This window comes from Cucumis sativus, chromosome 5, assembly GCF_000004075.3.
Source record: "Cucumis sativus cultivar 9930 chromosome 5, Cucumber_9930_V3, whole genome shotgun sequence".
NCBI classification, from domain to species: Eukaryota; Viridiplantae; Streptophyta; class Magnoliopsida; order Cucurbitales; family Cucurbitaceae; genus Cucumis; species Cucumis sativus.
In genome coordinates, this window is record NC_026659.2 from 2,369,950 (window position 1) to 2,389,338 (window position 19,389).

The 19,389-nt window shown below is 31.3% G+C and overlaps 1 protein-coding gene and 1 non-coding gene across 4 annotated transcripts; both read left to right on the forward strand.

The window, feature by feature from the left end:
- The first annotated feature begins 927 nt into the window (after positions 1-927).
- TRNAK-CUU lies at positions 928-1,000 on the forward strand. Its single transcript has one exon. It is a non-coding gene; the product is annotated as a tRNA-Lys (tRNA).
- Positions 1,001-13,725: 12,725 nt separating this feature from the next.
- Positions 13,726-18,000, forward strand: LOC101211194. 3 transcript variants are annotated; one of them, XM_031885611.1, is made up of 3 exons: positions 13,726-16,374; positions 16,988-17,066; positions 17,422-18,000. In XM_031885611.1, the coding sequence occupies exons 1-3, from the start codon at positions 14,055-14,057 to the stop codon at positions 17,429-17,431; spliced, it is 2,409 nt and encodes an 802-aa protein (XP_031741471.1). In that variant the 5' UTR covers positions 13,726-14,054; the 3' UTR covers positions 17,432-18,000. The 3 variants fall into 3 exon arrangements, with proteins under 3 accessions (XP_031741471.1, XP_011654784.1, XP_031741472.1); XM_011656482.2 differs by lacking the exon at positions 16,988-17,066 and having other exon boundaries at positions 13,728-16,374; XM_031885612.1 differs by lacking the exons at positions 16,988-17,066; positions 17,422-18,000 and having other exon boundaries at positions 13,730-16,843.
- The last annotated feature ends 1,389 nt before the right edge of the window (positions 18,001-19,389 follow it).

Here is a 19,389-nt window from a genome sequence, read left to right on the forward strand (position 1 = left end):
AAAAACAAGAATAATAGTAATAAAATTGTTGTAAGCCCATTGTAAGATATAACATCTTAAGTGTTGATATTCAATATCAAAACATTAACAACATCTCTAATCCTCGTCTCAAGAGAAGTTTGACATTCAATATCAAAACATTAACAATATCTCTAATCCTCGTCTCAAGATAAGTTTGTTCAGGCTAATAAAAATATTATATTTAACATGAGAACTAACATGATAGATTAAAGTTTAGAGAGAAGGAAGACAAGAAGATTCGAAAATGAAAGATTGCACAGCATTCTCGTTCTTGTTAAAACTTATCTTCCTTTAAAAAACGATTATCCTTCCCTCTAATCTAAAAAAATTTAAATATTGTGGTCCATGTTAACGACATAACAAAAACTTCTCTAGCTCATCAAACATTCATTTTCATACGCACGTGAATTTCAATAAATAAAATGTTGATTGTACTACAAATTAAAGAAATTGTAAAAATAGTGGTAAAATTGAAAGAAAAAAATTATACCCTTCATGATGTGTAGTGTTTTTTTCTCTTAGTGGAATTTTTTTCATGAGTATAAATATTTTGTTTATTATTATTTTTATAAGAGCGAATAAATTATAGAGAGTTAATTTTTAATGAAATTGAATAAACAATAACAATGAATTCCATTTAAGCAAATGTCAAATGTGAATAGGTTTTTAACATTAAAAATGTTGAAAGTAAATAATGAAGACTAAGTTTAAAATAATTTTTAAAATTTTAAATATTAAAATTAGACATTTGAGGGTATAAATAGTAAAAGTGAATAAATCAAAAGTAAAAAAGACCTACTAATATTTTAACCTAAAGATTTAAGATTAAGCAACCAAATTAAATCAATCTCTCAAAAAAGACTTATAGTTAAATATATACTATAGTGTCATATTTTATAACATCAAGCCCGTCTAGCTCAGTTGGTAGAGCGCAAGGCTCTTAACCTTGTGGTCGTGGGTTCGAGCCCCACGGTGGGCGATTCATGATTTACATCTATTTTTTTTCGAATATTTTTTGCTATCTAATATAATTATACTCCTTTAAAATGAACATATGCTTTTAATTATTTCTAAAATTTTATTTTGTTTTAAATAGTAAAATTTTTGTAACTACATTTTAAAATTGAAATATAGCAAAACAGAATAATCGATAAATTATGAAAATTTTATTTTGTCATATAATAAAATTAAAATAAAATTTAAACTTATATATTATAGGATTCATTTATTTATTTTCTAGAAAAATTAGATGGAAATCGTGTCAAGCCCCTCTCAAGAATAAACCTCACAAATGAATTATATTGCTCTCGTGACTCAAAGAAAGTTTGGAGTCATAAGCCCGTCCTAAGAACAAATATGTGTTTATTAAACTCATCATTTTCTAGTATACTAAGTAAGAGTACGATATCTTTTACTCATTATCACTTTTTTCTTGTTTTCATTCCTTCAATCCAAATGAAACATCAATTGTCACAATTATTTAAACTTAGGGCTAAATACCAAATTTGATTTGAAACTTATACAATTCTTTCTTTCTTTCTTCCTTTCTCTGTTTTTTTTTTTTTTTTTTTGAATGAATTTAGTGATAACAAACACAACAATCAACTTTCACACGTATACTCTATATCCTAAATTGTGCCATAAGTCTATTATTCAATCACTATCTACTTTCGATACATACACGTGACAATATCTTGATAAACATATTATTTGTTGGAGTTATTTAATTCAAAATCCTTATAAATTAAACATGACGTCGATTCAATATTCTCCAAAATCAACTTAATTAAAACAATACATTTTTTATTATTATTAAATAAGATATTCCAAAGAAATGGAAAGATTAAGTGTAATTATGATTAAGTATTGTAAGCACGTGGTAAATAACTAGTGGATGGTGGGGGCAATTGAATTACATTGATTTGAACAAACGAAGCTATTTCCATTGGCCAATATTCCCTTAAAAGAAATCTTATCTATTTTCCCCTAATTATTACTCCTAACTTTAATAAATTTAAAAGAAAAAAAAATGATTCTCTTGTTTTAATCATTTGCTGGACTTTTTACGGCTTTTCTACTGTATGGCTATAATGGAGAATAATGTCACCCACTTCATCTTTACCGTACACGTGTCCACATACTTTGTAATCATAGGCCGACATGTACGGTCATGGGCCCTACTCCTTTTCCTTTAATCGAAGCCCAATAACTGAGATAAGCCCAATTTAGAACAATCATAATGGGCCTAGGCCATCATTAAGATTCTCTTACATTTTTGAAGTTGCAATTCATGCGGTGCCTCTTCCAAATCTCATCAATTATACTGAAATTTAATCATATCTACCAACCCTCTCTCTTCTTCCGAATTTACTTCATAAAATAATAAATCATAATATTTGTTTATGATGTAATCAAATGTGGAGAATAAAACTTCAACTGACAACTTGTTCTATTTAATATTATTCAAATTAATATATGAGTGATCTCATGGGCCGAACGGTTGTGATTTCAAGCCCAGTGAGGGCATAAGTGTAATTATTCATTCAATAAAATTACACAAACAAATAGTTTAAAGTACTGATTTGGTAGTATGGTTGGACTTATTCTACATATTTTTTAACCTTTTATTTTGTAATTATACTTTGGCCAATCACAATATGGTTAAGAACACGTATATATCTTCAAATCATGGAATATATTTAAATCTTTCCGCTAAGGTGCCAAAACCAACACAATTTAACTTTGTTATAATAGTTCAATTTCATTTTTGAAAAAAAAAACATTAAAGTTAGAAGATGATGACTATGTAATCTTATTTAAATAACAATAACAAATGGTAAGTTAATTAAGAATATGGATGAGATTTATGCTAGTTAGATAATTTAATCTAAAAATCAATATAAATTATATAGAAACTTCAAGACATTTTGTTTGACTTTTAGTAGAATAAGTAGTTGGTTTTTTTTTTTTCTAAGAAAACGATGTGTGTAAGTACTATGAAAATTGTGGTTTTAGATCTAAAGATAATAAAAATAATAATCGTAAACCATGATTTTCTCTTTAAAGTAGTGGATTATTAAATAAAAAGTATATATGTATCATAAAATAGGAAAATGTAAAATGAAGATATAATTCCATGGTACCTAAAGCATTAATTTAAGGGAAATAAAGAGAGAGAGAGAGAGAGAGAGAGAGAGATTATAAAAAGAAAAAAGAAAAAAAAGTAAGGGGGGTTTGTTGTGATTGAATAACCAATTGAAATTAGAGTTGGAAAAAGAAGAGATATAAAGAGGGAAAAGAAAAAAGGAGTTTAAACAAGTTTTGTTTTTATTTATGATTGGGAGTAGAAAATGAAATATTAAAGGCTAATTAATTATGCAAATTGGGTCCATAATATATAATACCAAACAATGGAATTTAATCATCGAATTGCGACGGGAGTACGCCAAATAACAAAGTTAATAAAAACTTATTCATTATTATAATCTTAATTAATTATATACCTTTGCACACGCTTTTTTAGTTTTAATTACAATAAAATGCTACTACCTATTAATTAATACAATACTTATGCTGCCTTCACTCATTGCAAATACTTTTCTTTTTTCTTTTTTTCTTTTCTCTCTCTCTCTCTCTCTCTCTCTCTTTTTTTAAATACACAATTAGAAATTAATAGAAGACAATTTCATCCTTTACATCACTTATAAGTATCAAAATTATCGTTGAATTATGATTTTTTTATATATATAAATTGATTTTTAATTGATCAGCATTGGGTTGTAATAACTATATGTGTGTGTGTGTAGTTAACAAAAGAAGGAAAGATTAATGATATGAGACAAAATGTGGGAGAAAAGGTTTGTAGTTGTTATTTGGTTGCAAAGATGCACAAAAATACATAGAAATTGAGAAGCCACCAAACAACACAAGGTTCTTTGAACATCTTCCAAACCTTTCTTTTCCAAACAAACAAAAAACTGTATCACCAAAATTTTAGCTAAATTATACACAAATATACCTTGGATTTTGACATTTATTTTTAAAAAAATATATTCATAACTTACACCTTTTTAACTTTCATAAATATTTCAAAAATACTTTTGAATCATGAATCTTTGTGACAATTAATACCACCAAGTTTAATTTGTCCAAAACTCAAAAGAATATTCTATGTAAAAGTTGAAGGATGAAGAAGAGAGATTATTTTTGAGTAAAAAATGATAGAGGTTAATCAAAGGCAAAGCAGAAGGTAGTTTGTTTGTGTAATGGTGGGAGATTTGTTAATATAATGAGCAGTCAATTTAGGAGAAAAGTATGGTATCTGTCTTAATGGGTTCATATTTTCAGCCTACAAATTAAGGTGGATTACAGTTGGGCTTTCTCTCCCTTTTGATGTTGACCATTTTAATCCCATCCCTTAATTATATTCCTCAATTTAATTCCTCCTACCATCCACTCAATTTTGTTATTACCTCTCTTATTAATTTACGTTAATTTCTATGCTTAAATAAGTTTTATACACGTGTCACAGTCTCATGTAACTATCTAAATTGTGATTCACTTAAAATTGTGAGAATTCTCTCTCATTAGTTACCCTCAAAATTATGGTCTAAATTCTAAATTGTCACGTTTTTTATACTTGAGTTTTAAGTATATATCCATGCATATTCAACTATTAACGTATAACTTATTTTCAATCTTAATTATGGTATTTTCAAGTTTTCACAAAAGGAGAGTAAAAGTGTATCGAAAAAGAAAAGAAAATTAAGAGAGTGTTAGACGGTAGAAAAAAAAATAGTTGCCAAACGAAGTATAAAGCAAACAATGTTTCTCACTTTTTAATTTATGTACTAACATCTTTTATTTATAGACCAATACTAATTTTTTTCAGTGTACATGATTGTATTGGTAAAAATTCGAAAAGTTTAATTTACAAGTGTTTAAAAAGAAAAACTAATCGTTTATGTAAAATAATTAACGATAAATTTATTTCTTAATTTTGATAAAGTTTGTCAATATAGTCTTGTTGAGTATTCAAATCATTGGATTATATATGTACCGTATTGTGCTAAAATTAGCCAAGTTTTTTCACCATAGAATGACAACTAATTTCTTTTTTAAAAATTTGAAGATAAAATATAGATGAATGTATATGATTTACAATAATACAAAACTAATATTGAAATGGAAGACATTTCAACGATTAATAGTCTTGTCCCATCTCTATCATCTAAATCACTTTTTATTTTTTTGGATAGTCGAGCATATAATTAAGGCTAATCTACTATTGTTTGTATTTATGCAATTCTATTTATGTGGGTATGTTTCTATAAATAATTAATCATTTTATTTGAACACAAGAGAAAATAATAATAACAATTATGAAGTACTATTTTAGACATCCTACCAAAGAATAGTTCTCAAATCTAGCTATTAACATTTTCTATTTGATTTTTCTTTCTTGTTTCTCATTACATAACAATCTTTTTAACTCCTACTTTCAAGTACATTTCTTAGTGGATGACATTGTCATTTTCTTCCATTTCTTTATCTACGTACAAAAAAATAAAAAAAATACTATTAAATTAATTTCTTTAATGCTAGCTAAAATTCAAGAAATAATTTTCTTTAAAGTATTTAACATATTATAGTTTCTAAACATTTGAAAACTATCATCATGCATTTTAGTTTTACAAAGCATTACAACTTACAAGTAAATATGTACCACATAAACCTAGCATTGATTTAAAATCTATGTTGGCATGGCATTAATTAATATGTGCAAATGTAAACTTAAATAAGTGGTTAAAAACATCGGCTCATTTCTTACCACCATGTACTTAATTAGAACAAATCAATAAAATATGTGTAATAAATTAATTTAATAAAAGAAGTAGAAAGTGAATACATGTTTTAAGCATCACCACACAAATTAAACTATTTCTCCCCTATCTAGATAGATTCAAATGTGTAAAATAAGAATGCATACAAAATATCGTCCACTAATGGTTGTTTAGCAATAGTGATTAAGCTCAAATACCCAAATAATAAATTATTGCACAATTTGGTGATGGAAATTTATTATTGTCTTTATTCAATGGAAAAGGAAAGGACAAGGAGAAAAAGAGTTTTATATTAAGACACAAGAAAATAAAAGTGTTTTTAATTATTTGTTGAGTGTAAATTAGAATACCACAACCTTACATGGCTAAAGACAACAGTAAATTAAAGTTAATTTTTTTGAAAAAAAGTGTATTTATGTTAAGAAAAATTAGGGATGGGACAAATAAAGGCTAATCAATGTTTTGTGCCCATGCCACATCTACCAACATCGTACTATATCGCGTTTCACTATGTCTATGTCCAAACACTTCAATTTCCTAACATTATCCAACTCATTAATTCATTTTCAAATAACTATTTTTGTCATTTGTTTTTAATTGTAAAATTGTAGTAAACTTTTATTCATTTTCTATTTTTTTTTTTTAAATACGTTAAAGAAATCTTCTTGTTTTAGAGAAATTGTACTAAAATAAAATAATGGATTAAAAATGAAAAGGAAAAAAAAAGTAATTAATGAGATTACTATGAAATGGTACTGTATATATATGTTCAACTTTACTTGCACATTGAAAGAAAATAGACATCTCGATGTAGTGATTTAATTTTCTTTTTTAATAAATATTTTCATAACAAAAATTACTCATTTTAATATATTATATTAAATATTAATGTATTTATCTTTTAGGAAGGATTTGAGCTACCACATGTATTAGAAAAATTATACTAAACAACGTTATTCATAACAATTTGATTTTTTTAAAAATATCAACCGAAAATTATGAACTATTATTCCTAACAATTTGTTTTTTTTTTAAATATCAACCAAAAATTATGAACTATTACTATGACGGAATAAGTGATCATCGATACAATTAAAATAACACCTTGAATCGATGTGGTGCTAGCCACAAATACTCAAGAGCTTAAGTTTGTATAAGATATTGAATAATGTAGTAGAGTTTTTTTTTTTTAGAAGACCCACGCACTCTCTTTAGTTCGATAATAATATGTCTATAAAATAAGTAAACCTATGATTTTTCCTATTCACATTTTCTATAGATTTAAAAAAAGTATTTTCAATTAAAATCAAACGAGAGACCAATTGCGTTATGCAAGAATCGAGTCAAAAAACTTGTAATGGAACATGTCCACCTCGATCAAGGTGAGCAATTGAACCATTTCACTTGATTACCTCGTTATGGTTCGAACATGTGTTGGACATTTAGACAAAAACACATATTCATTCCAAATTTAAATTGAAGTAGGTATTTAACTCGAATGCTGTTTTTTTGTTTATGAAATTTATCCTTCTTTTAAGTCCAAAATTATATAAAGAATGGATTTTATTTTTGAAATATATCATCATACTGATTAAAGTTATAAATGGTTAAAAGGTTTTTGAATGGGCACGTGCAAATCACGTGGCAATAGATTGTCCTTAATAAATGTTCCTATTTTCAACCGTAAAAAGATATTGTTTGCTACTTTGTTTGGATTTCATTTTTTCTTCTTTCTCAAAATTGGTGCTTATACCAAAAAAGTGCTTCTTCGTATAAAAGTTCTATATTTCTATTTTATTTTATTTTATTTTTAAAAAAGTGTATTTATACAAAAACAATTAATTCTTTCACCCCCTTTTCATAGGAAAAAAATATTATTACTATATGAGGTCATCATATTTGTAGGATTCTTTAAATAACTTTTATTTGACTTGACTCCTTTTAATATCATAATAATCAATATCAATAATACACTTTTTATAATTGGTAGAAGGATAGCCCTAATTAAATATACTATCAAATTATAATTAAAAAGTCCGTTTCTATTAAAGAAAAAATATAAACTCTTAAATTATTATTTTAATAGTACATGTTTGAGATGTAAACTATTACGAGATAAAATTAATATAATATACAAGATTTATTTTTCACAAACATAGAAAAATCAATCTCAAAAATGAAAATAAAAAATAATCGGTAGAAGGAAAAGAAGAAAGGAAGAAATGTGTCACGTTGTATTTGTTCGACTTTTTGAAAACATTTTATTTTAACTTTTGGTAGTCAACTATGCCCCCTTGAAATTACAAAATCTCTTATTTACCCCTATGGCGTCTAAATCATATCCCAATAACCACATGAACAAAATGCCACAAAAAAAACCTCCCTTTTTATTTTTCTAATATTATTGTTTTTTTCCCCCACAAATTTTGGCCTAAAGTAATTCTTCCATTTAAATTTCAAATACTTAAGGGATGTTTTAGCTTTTTCTTCTTTTGACCCATCCCTATCCAACCTTATAAATTTAACTACATATTAATAATCTTTTTTTAATAAATTATATGTTTATGAATCTGATCTTTAATCTGTTCGTAGCTTAAAAAGAATATATGTTTTCCTGCCTTGAGAAATTTTTATGTCAAAATAAATACTAAATATTTTTCTAATATAAAAATCGTGGAAATGGAGGTAGAATTTTCAAATTTATCAAAGTTGGACCTACAAGAATGTGTATATATATATATATAAACACACATATCTTTTAGGTTAAATTATAAAATATATTTATAAACTATGTGGTTTGTGTAAAAAACACTCATAAACTTTAAAAGTTTCAAAAAATGTCTTTAAACTTTTAAGAATGGTTATAAAATACTTCGTTAGTTTTGGATGGAAATCGTTAAAGTTTTGTTCATAAAATACTCAACATTATGAAAAAATTTCATAAATACCTTTAATTTTTTTTAAAAAAAACTTTCATAAATCCAAAAGTTACACCAAAATTGTTAGCAACCAAAATAAAAACAAAAATTTTAAGTTAAAACATTTTTCACCTTTTCAACAGTAGAGGTGAATCCTATATTTTCGTTACATCTTATAAAATTTATAAACCACAATAAAATAAATATCAATATGACATTAATAAATATAATATAAATAATAGCTATATTTACTTCAATTTTAGGTTTTTATTTTATCTTAGAATTTAGTTGAAGAAAAATAAATAAATAGAGAACCATTATTTATATAAAAAAAAACAATAACGAAATATAATATTTACAGTCTACATGAACGATTTAGCCACTTATAATTTCAACCTCCAAGTTGATATTTTCAATTATTACCATCTACAATGAACTTACTATATTATTATTTAAAATCTCTCTCTTGTTATTTCTAATAGATGTTAAAATAGTTCCCTACAAACAATTAACAACCAACAAACTACCATAATTTCACCCTTTTAATTTAGTTTAAACTTTCATTGGACAAAAATTAAAAACCATGTTAGTAAAATGACAATTTTTTTTATCAACAAAATTTTCCATTTTTAAAAAAACTATTTATCCAAAAGGGTTGGCTCCTCCCCAATCACTCATAGGATGTTTTTTTAAAAATAAAAGGAAAGAAAAAGAAGAAATCTAACTAAAGAAGGTCAAGAAAAAAAAATGGAAGGAAAAAGTAAAAAATGTGAAGAGGGAAAAATGAAATAGAAGGAACAGTGAAAGTATAAAGTTCCATTATGAGAAGCTATTATTAATAACCTAATTTAAATCCAACTTGACTTTGTGAAAGAAATCATTTCCAAAGCCTTTTTTTTTATAATTTATTTAAAATAAAAAAAATAAAAATAAAAAATCAAATTAATGACTTTATTATAATGTTTTTTTATAAATATAATAAATATTTAAGAAAGGAAATGAAAAAGAAAGAAACAGACAAAGAAAAGGATACCCCACAAAGACCCACAATAAGAAGACCCAACAACATAAAGAAATTAAATTAAAATTAAAATAAATAAACTTTTATTGTTATTATTAATTATCTTTTTTGTTTTTTGAAATTAAGAAAAACATGAATTGAAAAGATTCATAAACATTAAAATAAAAAAACGAAACCCCGTAATGCGCGTGAATTACACTATCCAATCAGGAGAGATTCATAAAGTATACAAAATACACATTACATTTCACAATCTTCTCCTACCTGAGATTAACATCCTAATCCAATATTATATTAAATTAGTATCTACACCACCGTTTTTCAATCAATATTTATACCTTTCAACTTTCAACAAAAATATATAATCTATATATCCATTATATCTTTAAATCCAAACATCTTTCCATATTCATTATCCCATACGTATTTCTCGTAACATTTACTTAATTTTCAATCTAAATAACTTTTATAAAATTTGTGTCTTTTTAATATTTAAAATCATCGTTACGGTGATACAACCGGTAAAATATTTACTAATGTGAATGAGATTATATAATTTTGAAAAAGATAAAATATTTAATTAACGAATTTAAACCTTAATAGCCTTTAAATATTGTTTTTTTTTTTTTTTTTTTTGTGTTATTATTTGTGGTTATATTGAGACATAGAAATTGATGTAAATAATTTGTAAAACATAAAAAGTTTGATTAGAGGATAGTAAAAAAAAAAAAAAATTTAAAAGAAAAAATTTCCCACGGGCATGAACTTGAGCGTAGGCGCGTGACATTTAGAAACACACAGATCTCTTTTCTCGTCTCGGTCTCCTTATTTCTCCTCCTCGTAGTGTTTTATTCTCGGGGAATTGACAAAAATAGGCCAAAAATGGGGTAGAAATAGAGTTTTAGGATTGATTGTAAAAAAGTTGAGATTTAGGATAAATTGGAGGTGAAATGACGAAAATACCCTCTTTTATTTTCCTTTCTCTTTTCTTCTTTTTCCTTTTCTTCTTTTTCCTTTTCTTCAACCCGAAGACAGAAGGCCGTTCAAAAGAAAAACGTAAACCAGAGCATTTGAACTCTCCCGCGTCTGCAGTTACCCCCTTCAACTCTCTCCCGCCTCTGGTGAACGTTTTTCTCTTCCGTCCATTTCTTCTCCACTTCCATCCATTTCTTCTCCACGACTCTCCGCTATATTTTCCGATTTCAACTTGTTCACGGAACGTCTCCATTTCTTCTGCACGGGTCTCTGTTTTACTTTCGACTTCATCTCCGGCGGACGCTTCTCCACTTCCATCCATTTCGATTTCAGGTTTGTTTTCACCGGACCTCTCCATTTCTTATCCACTCCTCTACATTGGCAGTGCCGTATCCATCATCTTTGAAGTCAAGTGAGTAATAAAATCTCAGTTTTTTTTTAGAGTTAGTCTGTTGTAGCTTATTTATTATTACAGTATTCCATCTTGTTTGTTTAAGTTGTCTGTTGAGATGTGAGTTTTTTGTTTTTGGCACATTTTAGAGAAGAAATGCATGTCATATGCACACAGACATAGAGAACCGTGGGAGCCATTCTGTTTTTAGGAAGAAAAACCATTTCCTTTGCAATGTACTGTAATAATAGAAAAACCATACCTTGGAGTTTAGAACTTGAATTCGAACATATATTTGGTATCCCATATAAACTCTGCAAAGTTACCAGTACAATAGATATGTGCTAAACATGCATTCTAAAGATTGTATTCTAAAGACATTATCATAAGCTGCATTGTTGAAAGACCATTTCCTTTGCCTTGAATTTTTCCATCATCTCACACCTATCAGCACCTATCTCTCACCTTCCAAAATTTTGAGTAGAAGTCCCAATATAAGAGTGTTAACTTCCTAAACCGTTTAGAATGCATGTTTAGCTAGTCTACTAGGTGTTAAGGCTTTAGGGTTAGCAATTGTATTAGACTTAGCAACTTTGCCTTGAAGTTTTCCATCATCTCGCACCTATCAGCACCTATCTCTCACCTTCCAAAATTTTGAGTAGAAGTCCCAATATAAGAGTGTAAACTTCCTAAACCGTTTAGAATGCATGTTTAGCTAGTCTACTAGGTGTTAAGGCCTTAGGATTAGCAATTGTATTAGACTTAGCAACTTTGCCTTGAAGTTTTCCATCATCTCTCACCTATCAGCACCTATCTCTCACCTTCCAAAATTTTGAGTAGAAGTCCCAATATAAGAGTGTTAACTTCCTAAACCGTTTAGAATGCATGTTTAGCTAGTCTACTAGGTGTTAAGGCTATAGGGTTAGCAATTGTATTAGACTTAGCAACTTTGCCTTGAAGTTTTCCATCATCTCTCACCTATCAGCACCTATCTCTCACCTTCCAAAATTTTGAGTAGAAGTCCCAATATAAGAGTGTAAACTTCCTAAACCGTTTAGAATGCATGTTTAGCTAGTCTACTTGGTGTTAAGGCTTTAGGATTAGCAATTTTATTAGACTCACCTTCCAAAATTTTGAGTAGAAGTCCCAATATAAGAGTGTTAACTTCCTAAACCGTTTAGAATGCATGTTTAGCTACTCTACTAGGTGTTAAGGCTTTAGGGTTAGCAATTTTATTAGACTTAGCAACTTTGCCTTGCAGTTTTCCAGCATCTCGCACCTATCAGCACCTATCTCTCACCTTCCAAAATTTTGAGTAGAAGTCCCAAGATGCTAGTGCATCCATGTTTAGTAAGTCTCTTATGCAATTATATTTAATTAGTTTTTTTTTTATGCAGGTTTCAGTATGGCTTCGACATCAACTAACGGTCCCATGTACAAGATTGACCCTGCTCATCATTTTCAGTCTATAGTAAGTAGTTTATCACATTTAGTAAGCAGGTTGACTATGTTGTCGGATCAAAACAAGACTGTCAAGATCCTTGGGTGAATGTTGATTACATTTACTCTCCATTCAATATCCATGGCAATCATTGGATTCTATTATGCTTGGACTTGGTACGTTGTCAAGTTAAGGTATGGGATTCGCTTCCGTCGCTGACGAGTGCCGAAGATATGAGAAGCATATTAGAGCCAATTCAAGAGATGGTGCCAAATTTGCTCGATGCTACTGGATTCTTTGTTAGGAGAGGCGGATCATCAACACACAAGGAACCTTGGCCACTTGTCATTGTCGACTCCATTCCACTTCAACGCAACAATAGTGATTGTGGTGTATTTACAATTAAGTATTTCGAATATGAAGCTTCTGGTTTAGATGTAGCTACATTATGTCAAGAAAACATGTCATATTTTAGAAAACAATTGGCATTTCAATTATGGACCAACAATCCCATGTATTGACTTTTAGTTCCAAACTTTTGAAGGAATTGTATATGTTCCAAACTATGTACATAAATAGTTTTATATAATGGAATGAATACCATTTTTGTTTTTTGGTATGCAATTTTTATTTCATTATCTTGGAAAATTGTAAAGTGTGCAGAACTTTTATATAATGTACAACAATGCAGGTGAGAGCAACATTCTCATGCTCTTAGAATTAGGAAGGCCAATTTATCCCACAATGTATGAAAATGGAGAGAGATGAGAGAAAAATGAAATATTCTTTTTGGAAGTGAGAAAATGGAGAAAATGGTTTTCAAAGGCCGGTGGAGACCATGGGAAGAGCTTGAGAAAGAAATTTCAAGAAAACGAATTAAAGAATGGAAAAGGAAGAAAAAGGAAATTTCGTGAAAATGAAACACCAGAGGGAGGGATGAGAGAAAAATGAAACATTTTTAGAAAGTGAAAAAACGGAGGGAGAAGGAGAAGGAGAAGAGAGGATTCATAAATTGATTTTAGGATATTTTTTAACTTGAGGGTAATATAGACTTTTTCCAACTAATTTGTCCTAAAAGTCATCTTTTTTAAAATTCATCTCAAAACTCTTTACATCCTTCCAAATTATCCTATTTTTGATAATTCCCCTTTATTCTCCTCCTGAATTTCGTCTTCAAACAGTTTGAAAAAACTTATTTCATATCAATCACTGAATCCCCAAAAACTGACCCTTGACCCTTTTTCCCAAAACCCCCGGATCACCGGCCTCCGCCATGGGAACTCGCCGGAAATTCCAGCGGCGGCTCCGGCCGGTTCAATGCACTCGACAATCACGAAGAAGTTAGAGGGGGGGCAAGGAAAAAATGAAGTCTAGATCCTGAAAAAGAAACAGGGTGTTCGAAAATTGTTGAAAATTCAAAGCTTTTTTTTTGGGGGGGGCGGCAATGGCGGCTACGAACGCGTCTACTACAGCAGCAGCAACGGCAGCGGCTCCGGCAGTGGAGAGTGGGAGTTCCTCAGCTGATGAGGTGACTGCTAAAGCCGTACAGAAGCGATACGAAGGACTGGTAATGGTACGGACGAAGGCTATAAAGGGTAAAGGGGCTTGGTACTGGGCTCACCTCGAACCCATCCTCGTCCATAATACTGACACTGGTTTGCCCAAAGCCGTTAAACTCAGGTGTTCTTTATGCGACGCCGTTTTCTCCGCCTCAAACCCTTCTCGAACCGCCTCCGAGCATCTCAAACGCGGCACTTGCCCCAATTTCAACTCCCTCCCTAAACCCATTTCCACTGTTTCCCCTTCTTCCTTTCTTCCTCCAACTCCCACTTCTCCACCGCCTCTTCACCATTCCAATAACCGCAAACGGACCTCCTCCGCTGTCGCCGCCTCTTCCGGCGACCGCGCCGGAGGTGGCGGGTCTTCTTACCAAGTCCCACCTCTTGCGATTGTGGATCCTTCACGGTTCTGTGGGGAACTGACGTATTCACCGTCGGTGGGGGTGAGCGGTGGCGGCGGAGGTGGGGGCTTGTTGGGGCAGCAGCCGCATTTGATGCTGTCAGGGGGGAAGGAGGACTTGGGAGCTTTGGCTATGTTGGAGGACAGTGTGAAGAAGTTAAAGAGTCCAAAAACTTCACCCGGGCCAACGCTGAGCAAGACGCAGATTGATTGTGCAATTGATTTTCTTGCCGATTGGGTGTACGAATCCGGTGGCTCTGTGTCGTTTTCGAGCTTGGAACATCCTAAATTCAGGGCATTTCTTAACCAAGTTGGACTACCTGCAATCTCTCGCCGGGATTTTACAAATTCCCGACTGAATTCGAAGTTCGAGGACGCTAAAGCAGAGTCTGAAGTTAAGATTCGAGATGCTATGTTTTTCCAGCTCGCCTCCGATGGGTGGAAGGACAAAAACTACGCCGTTTTTGGCATTGATAAGCTTGTGAATCTCACTGTGAATCTCCCTAATGGGACTAGCTTGTACCGGCGGGCTGTGTTCGTGAGTGGCTCTGTTCCTTCTTCTTATGCTCAGGAAATTTTGTGGGAAACCGTCGCTGATATCAGTGGGAATGTTGTTCAACAGTGTGTTGGGATTGTAGCAGACAAGTTCAAGGCTAAGGCATTGAAGAATTTGGAGAATCAAAATAACTGGATGGTTAATCTCTCTTGTCAGTTTCAGGGTTTTTCCAGTTTGGTTAAGGATTTCAGCAAACAGCTCCCATTGTTCAATAGTGTCACTGAGCATTGTATGAAGCTGGCTAATTTCGTTAATTACAAGTCTCAGATTCGTAATTGTTTTCATAAAGTTCAGCTGCAAGAGTACGGTAATGCCATGTTACTCCGCGTGCCACCCCGTAACCACGAGAAGCTCAACTTTGGGCCTGTCTTCACGTTAATGGAAGACATTCTCAGCTTCTCTCGAGCTCTGCAGCTGGTAGTACTTGATGAGACCTGGAAAATCGCTTCGGTGGACGACCCGATAGCGAGAGAAGTTGCGGAGTTGATTGGGGATGTGGGATTTTGGAATGAATTGGAGGCCGTTCACTCATTGGTTAAATTAATAACAGACATGGCTGTTGAGATTGAGAAAGAGAGGCCACTAGTTGGGCAATGCCTTCCATTGTGGGATCAACTGAGGGGGAAAGTCAAAGATTGGTGTTCAAAATTTCAGATTGCTGAAGGTCCTGTTGAGAAAGTGATTGAAAAGAGGTTCAAAAAGAACTACCACCCGGCTTGGGCTGCGTCGTTTATCCTCGATCCATTGTATTTGATAAGGGACACAAGCGGGAAGTATCTCCCACCATTCAAATGCCTGACTCCTGATCAAGAGAAAGATGTGGATAAACTCATAACCCGGCTCGTGTCGAGTGAGGAAGCTCACATTGCATTAATGGAGCTTATGAAATGGAGGACAGAAGGGCTTGATCCAGTTTATGCAAGAGCTGTGCAAATGAAAGAAAGAGACCCTATAACTGGGAAGATGAGAGTTGCTAATCCACAAAGCAGTAGACTTGTTTGGGAAACTTATCTTACAGAATTCAAGTCCTTAGGCAAAGTTGCCGTGAGACTCATATTCCTTCATGCCACTTCCTGTGGTTTCAAATGCAATTGGTCTTTGTTGAGATGGTTGTCTTCTCATACTCACCAAAAGGCTGGTATGGATAGGGCACAGAAGTTGATATTCATTTCAGCACATTCGAAGCTCGAACGGAGGGATTTTTCCACCGATGAAGACAAGGATGCCGAGCTATTCTCCCTAGCCAATGGTGAGGATGATGTGCTTAACGAAGTCTTCGCGGATACATCCTCGGTGTAACGGTTTTCAATATATATTTTTTTCCCCAATCTAAATTTTTAGATTCTTAGGATTTATTGAATTCTTTTCACCATTTTTCTCCTTTGATTTGTACCAAATTTATTTCACCTTCCTTAGAAGATTTTGGGGGATGTAGGGTGGAAGAAACAGGGTTGTTCATATGAGATTTGACTTTTGTATTCCTCTCGAAATGCATTGCGCCCTCGTGACTTCGGCGATTGCTTGGCTTATCCTTATTGTTCTTCTATTTCTTCTCCATGTCAGTTCAGTTTGCAAAAAAAGAGAAGAAAAGCTTCCATATTGGAGAATGATGGTTTAAGAAAGCCACAAACAACATTAGAACTCTGTAAACTCTTTTACTAGTTTAGCATTGTTGTCAATACTCATTACTAAAAAGGAATCTCTTTTTTCATTTTTCATTCATAACGTTCCTCATTTTTCTTAGAAACATCGTCATGTGATCTTTAGAATACCCATTTCTTGCCTCTCCAATCTTTTAGCTTAGCAAGGTTTTATAGTATATGAATAGGGTTCTAAGATTCTGTTTTGAATTTTTCCCACAGTTAAATTGAACGCGCTGCTTCAAACTGCTATTCGACGTTGTTCGCTCCGTCTGTCCGTCCTATCTTTTATATTCCTTAAGTAATAAGCATTACTGTCAGTACAGTTTTTTATGTCTGGTCCTTTTTTGTAGATAGGAAAATGATTAAAGGCAGATTCGTTTGAAATTGTTAAATTTATATCATGAGAAATTATATTGGGCCCATTCCATCACAATCTCCTATAGCTGAAGCTGAGCTTCATTTTCTTTCAGCACCAAAAGAAATAAAAAAGAAAAGAAAAGCAAGCTCTTCTTGCATTTACTTAAAAACATCAAAAGTATGTCTTGTTTGATTCATTGAAACAGTCGCACGTTTCGTCGTTGTGTTATTACAACGAAATATCGACGTCTTACCTGGAAGATAATTGTGTTTGAATTTCTGTTTATTCTTTGCAGACACATTTGACAAAGATATCCTAGGACTTGAAAGACCACCTTAACACACACAAACGTGGTGGGTTGTTCGATAAACTGAACGCCTAACGATTTGAGTTGAAAATTCTGGCGTTCGAAAAAGAAGGCACAACAAAATGGAGAACTGTCGGGTTGCCGAGACGAATGACGAGGTGCAAGGGATATGATACGAGCAAGGAAAAGAGGAAAAGCAAAGGAAGAGGAGAAGAAAGGAGGAAGCTTTTTAGCTGGAGAAGCACTTAAGGGAGTGATTTGTGTTATACTATTAGAAGCTCAGTCCAAAATTGTCCTGTTTTTTTTGTGTATTTGTGAAAGAGAGTGGAGACCCACCATTGAAAGAAAGGAGTGGAAGTCATTTTCTAAGCTTTTTGGGTTTGTGACTGTGAGTGATGGAGAGACAAAAACCAGAGGGATAAAGGGAAAAAAAAAAAAAAAAAAGAAAAGGAAAAGAAAAGAAAAGAGAAGGAGAGGAGTTTTGCCATCAAATCAAAGCCTTTGTTGGTAACTTCTCTTTTAAACATTCTAAAATCCTCAACTCATGGACATTTGTTTTCATGTTGACTCTATTCGCTCAATTTATGTCTTTAAATTCTTTTCTTTTTAATCCTTTGATGCATCCCATGATTGTCATAAAACCTCCTCAAAAATGCATCATAAACTTCAATTTAAAACACATTGATTGACGGAAGAAGGGAAAGAATTGAATCATTAACCTATCTAATGAGTCGTACTCAAATTGTTGTTATGAACATGATAGGTAAATTTGAATATTTGTGATTATAATTCAAAGTACTACGAAAGTTTTCTCGCATAATGCCAAGTAGACTGATTTGTAATACCACTTACATATTTCATGGAGGAAAAATTGTGAAGTAGTAGGAAGAAGAAGAAAACAAAATATCACATCAATATTTTTTTCCTTTGGAAGAAAAAACCACAATGTCATAACTTTTAAGGGACAAAAAGAATTGCATTTTCCCCCTTCTATAATTTGTGCTTAACTTTTGAAAAAATAAATAAAGAAAGAGACTGGGAATGCATGAATTTGTTGAAATTCTAAACAAATAAATAAGAATATGATGCAATCTTATTTTTAGTTATTGAATTGTCATCACATGATTTCATTCATCTTTTTATTATTATTATCTGCTTTAAAGTATTTTGTTTCAAAATTTCAACTTGAATAAGATTTTTAATAAATACACATACTATAGTTGTATAGTGATGAAAACTATAATGACATTGAAATCTAAATTTTGTAATCAAGTGTAATGATGTGTCGTATTGGGTCCTCTTCAACATAATTTTCTCACTATGATACAAAAAGTCAAATTGATTAAACTTAAACTAATAAGTAAAAAGAAGGGTTTTTGAAGTAATGTAATTGAATGAAGAAAGAAAAAGAAAAAGAAAAAATGCTGAAAAATAGAACGGGGTTTCTAATTTCATTTCAACTTTGCATTATTAGGGCTACTTCTATTTAGGGAGTAATGCCCTATGCTTAGGACACAAGGGAAATAATTATCCACTTTTTTCTTCTTCAAATATATATATATAATATTTTTTGCTGCTTTGAGTCACAGCAAAACAGAGAATTGAGCCATTTTGACAATGGCTACTCATCAACCAATTCCAATCTCTTTTTCTAAAGCAAATTCCCAATTATGGAAAGCCACCATCCTTTATTTTTCTCTCAGTCTATAGAACATTGAAGAAACAACAAAACCCACTTTTTTTTTTCTTTTTCCTTTCCTTTTTTTTAAAAAATATTACAAATAATAATAATAATAATAAAATAACTCAACCCTTCTCTTCATCATTCACACATTCAAAAGCTGTTTCCAAAAGCCTGTTTTTCCTTTTCCTTGATGGAATTGGAAAATCATTATCCTTCTCATCATTTCTTCTAAAATTCCAATTCTATAATAACCATTTTTTTTATCAAGTTAA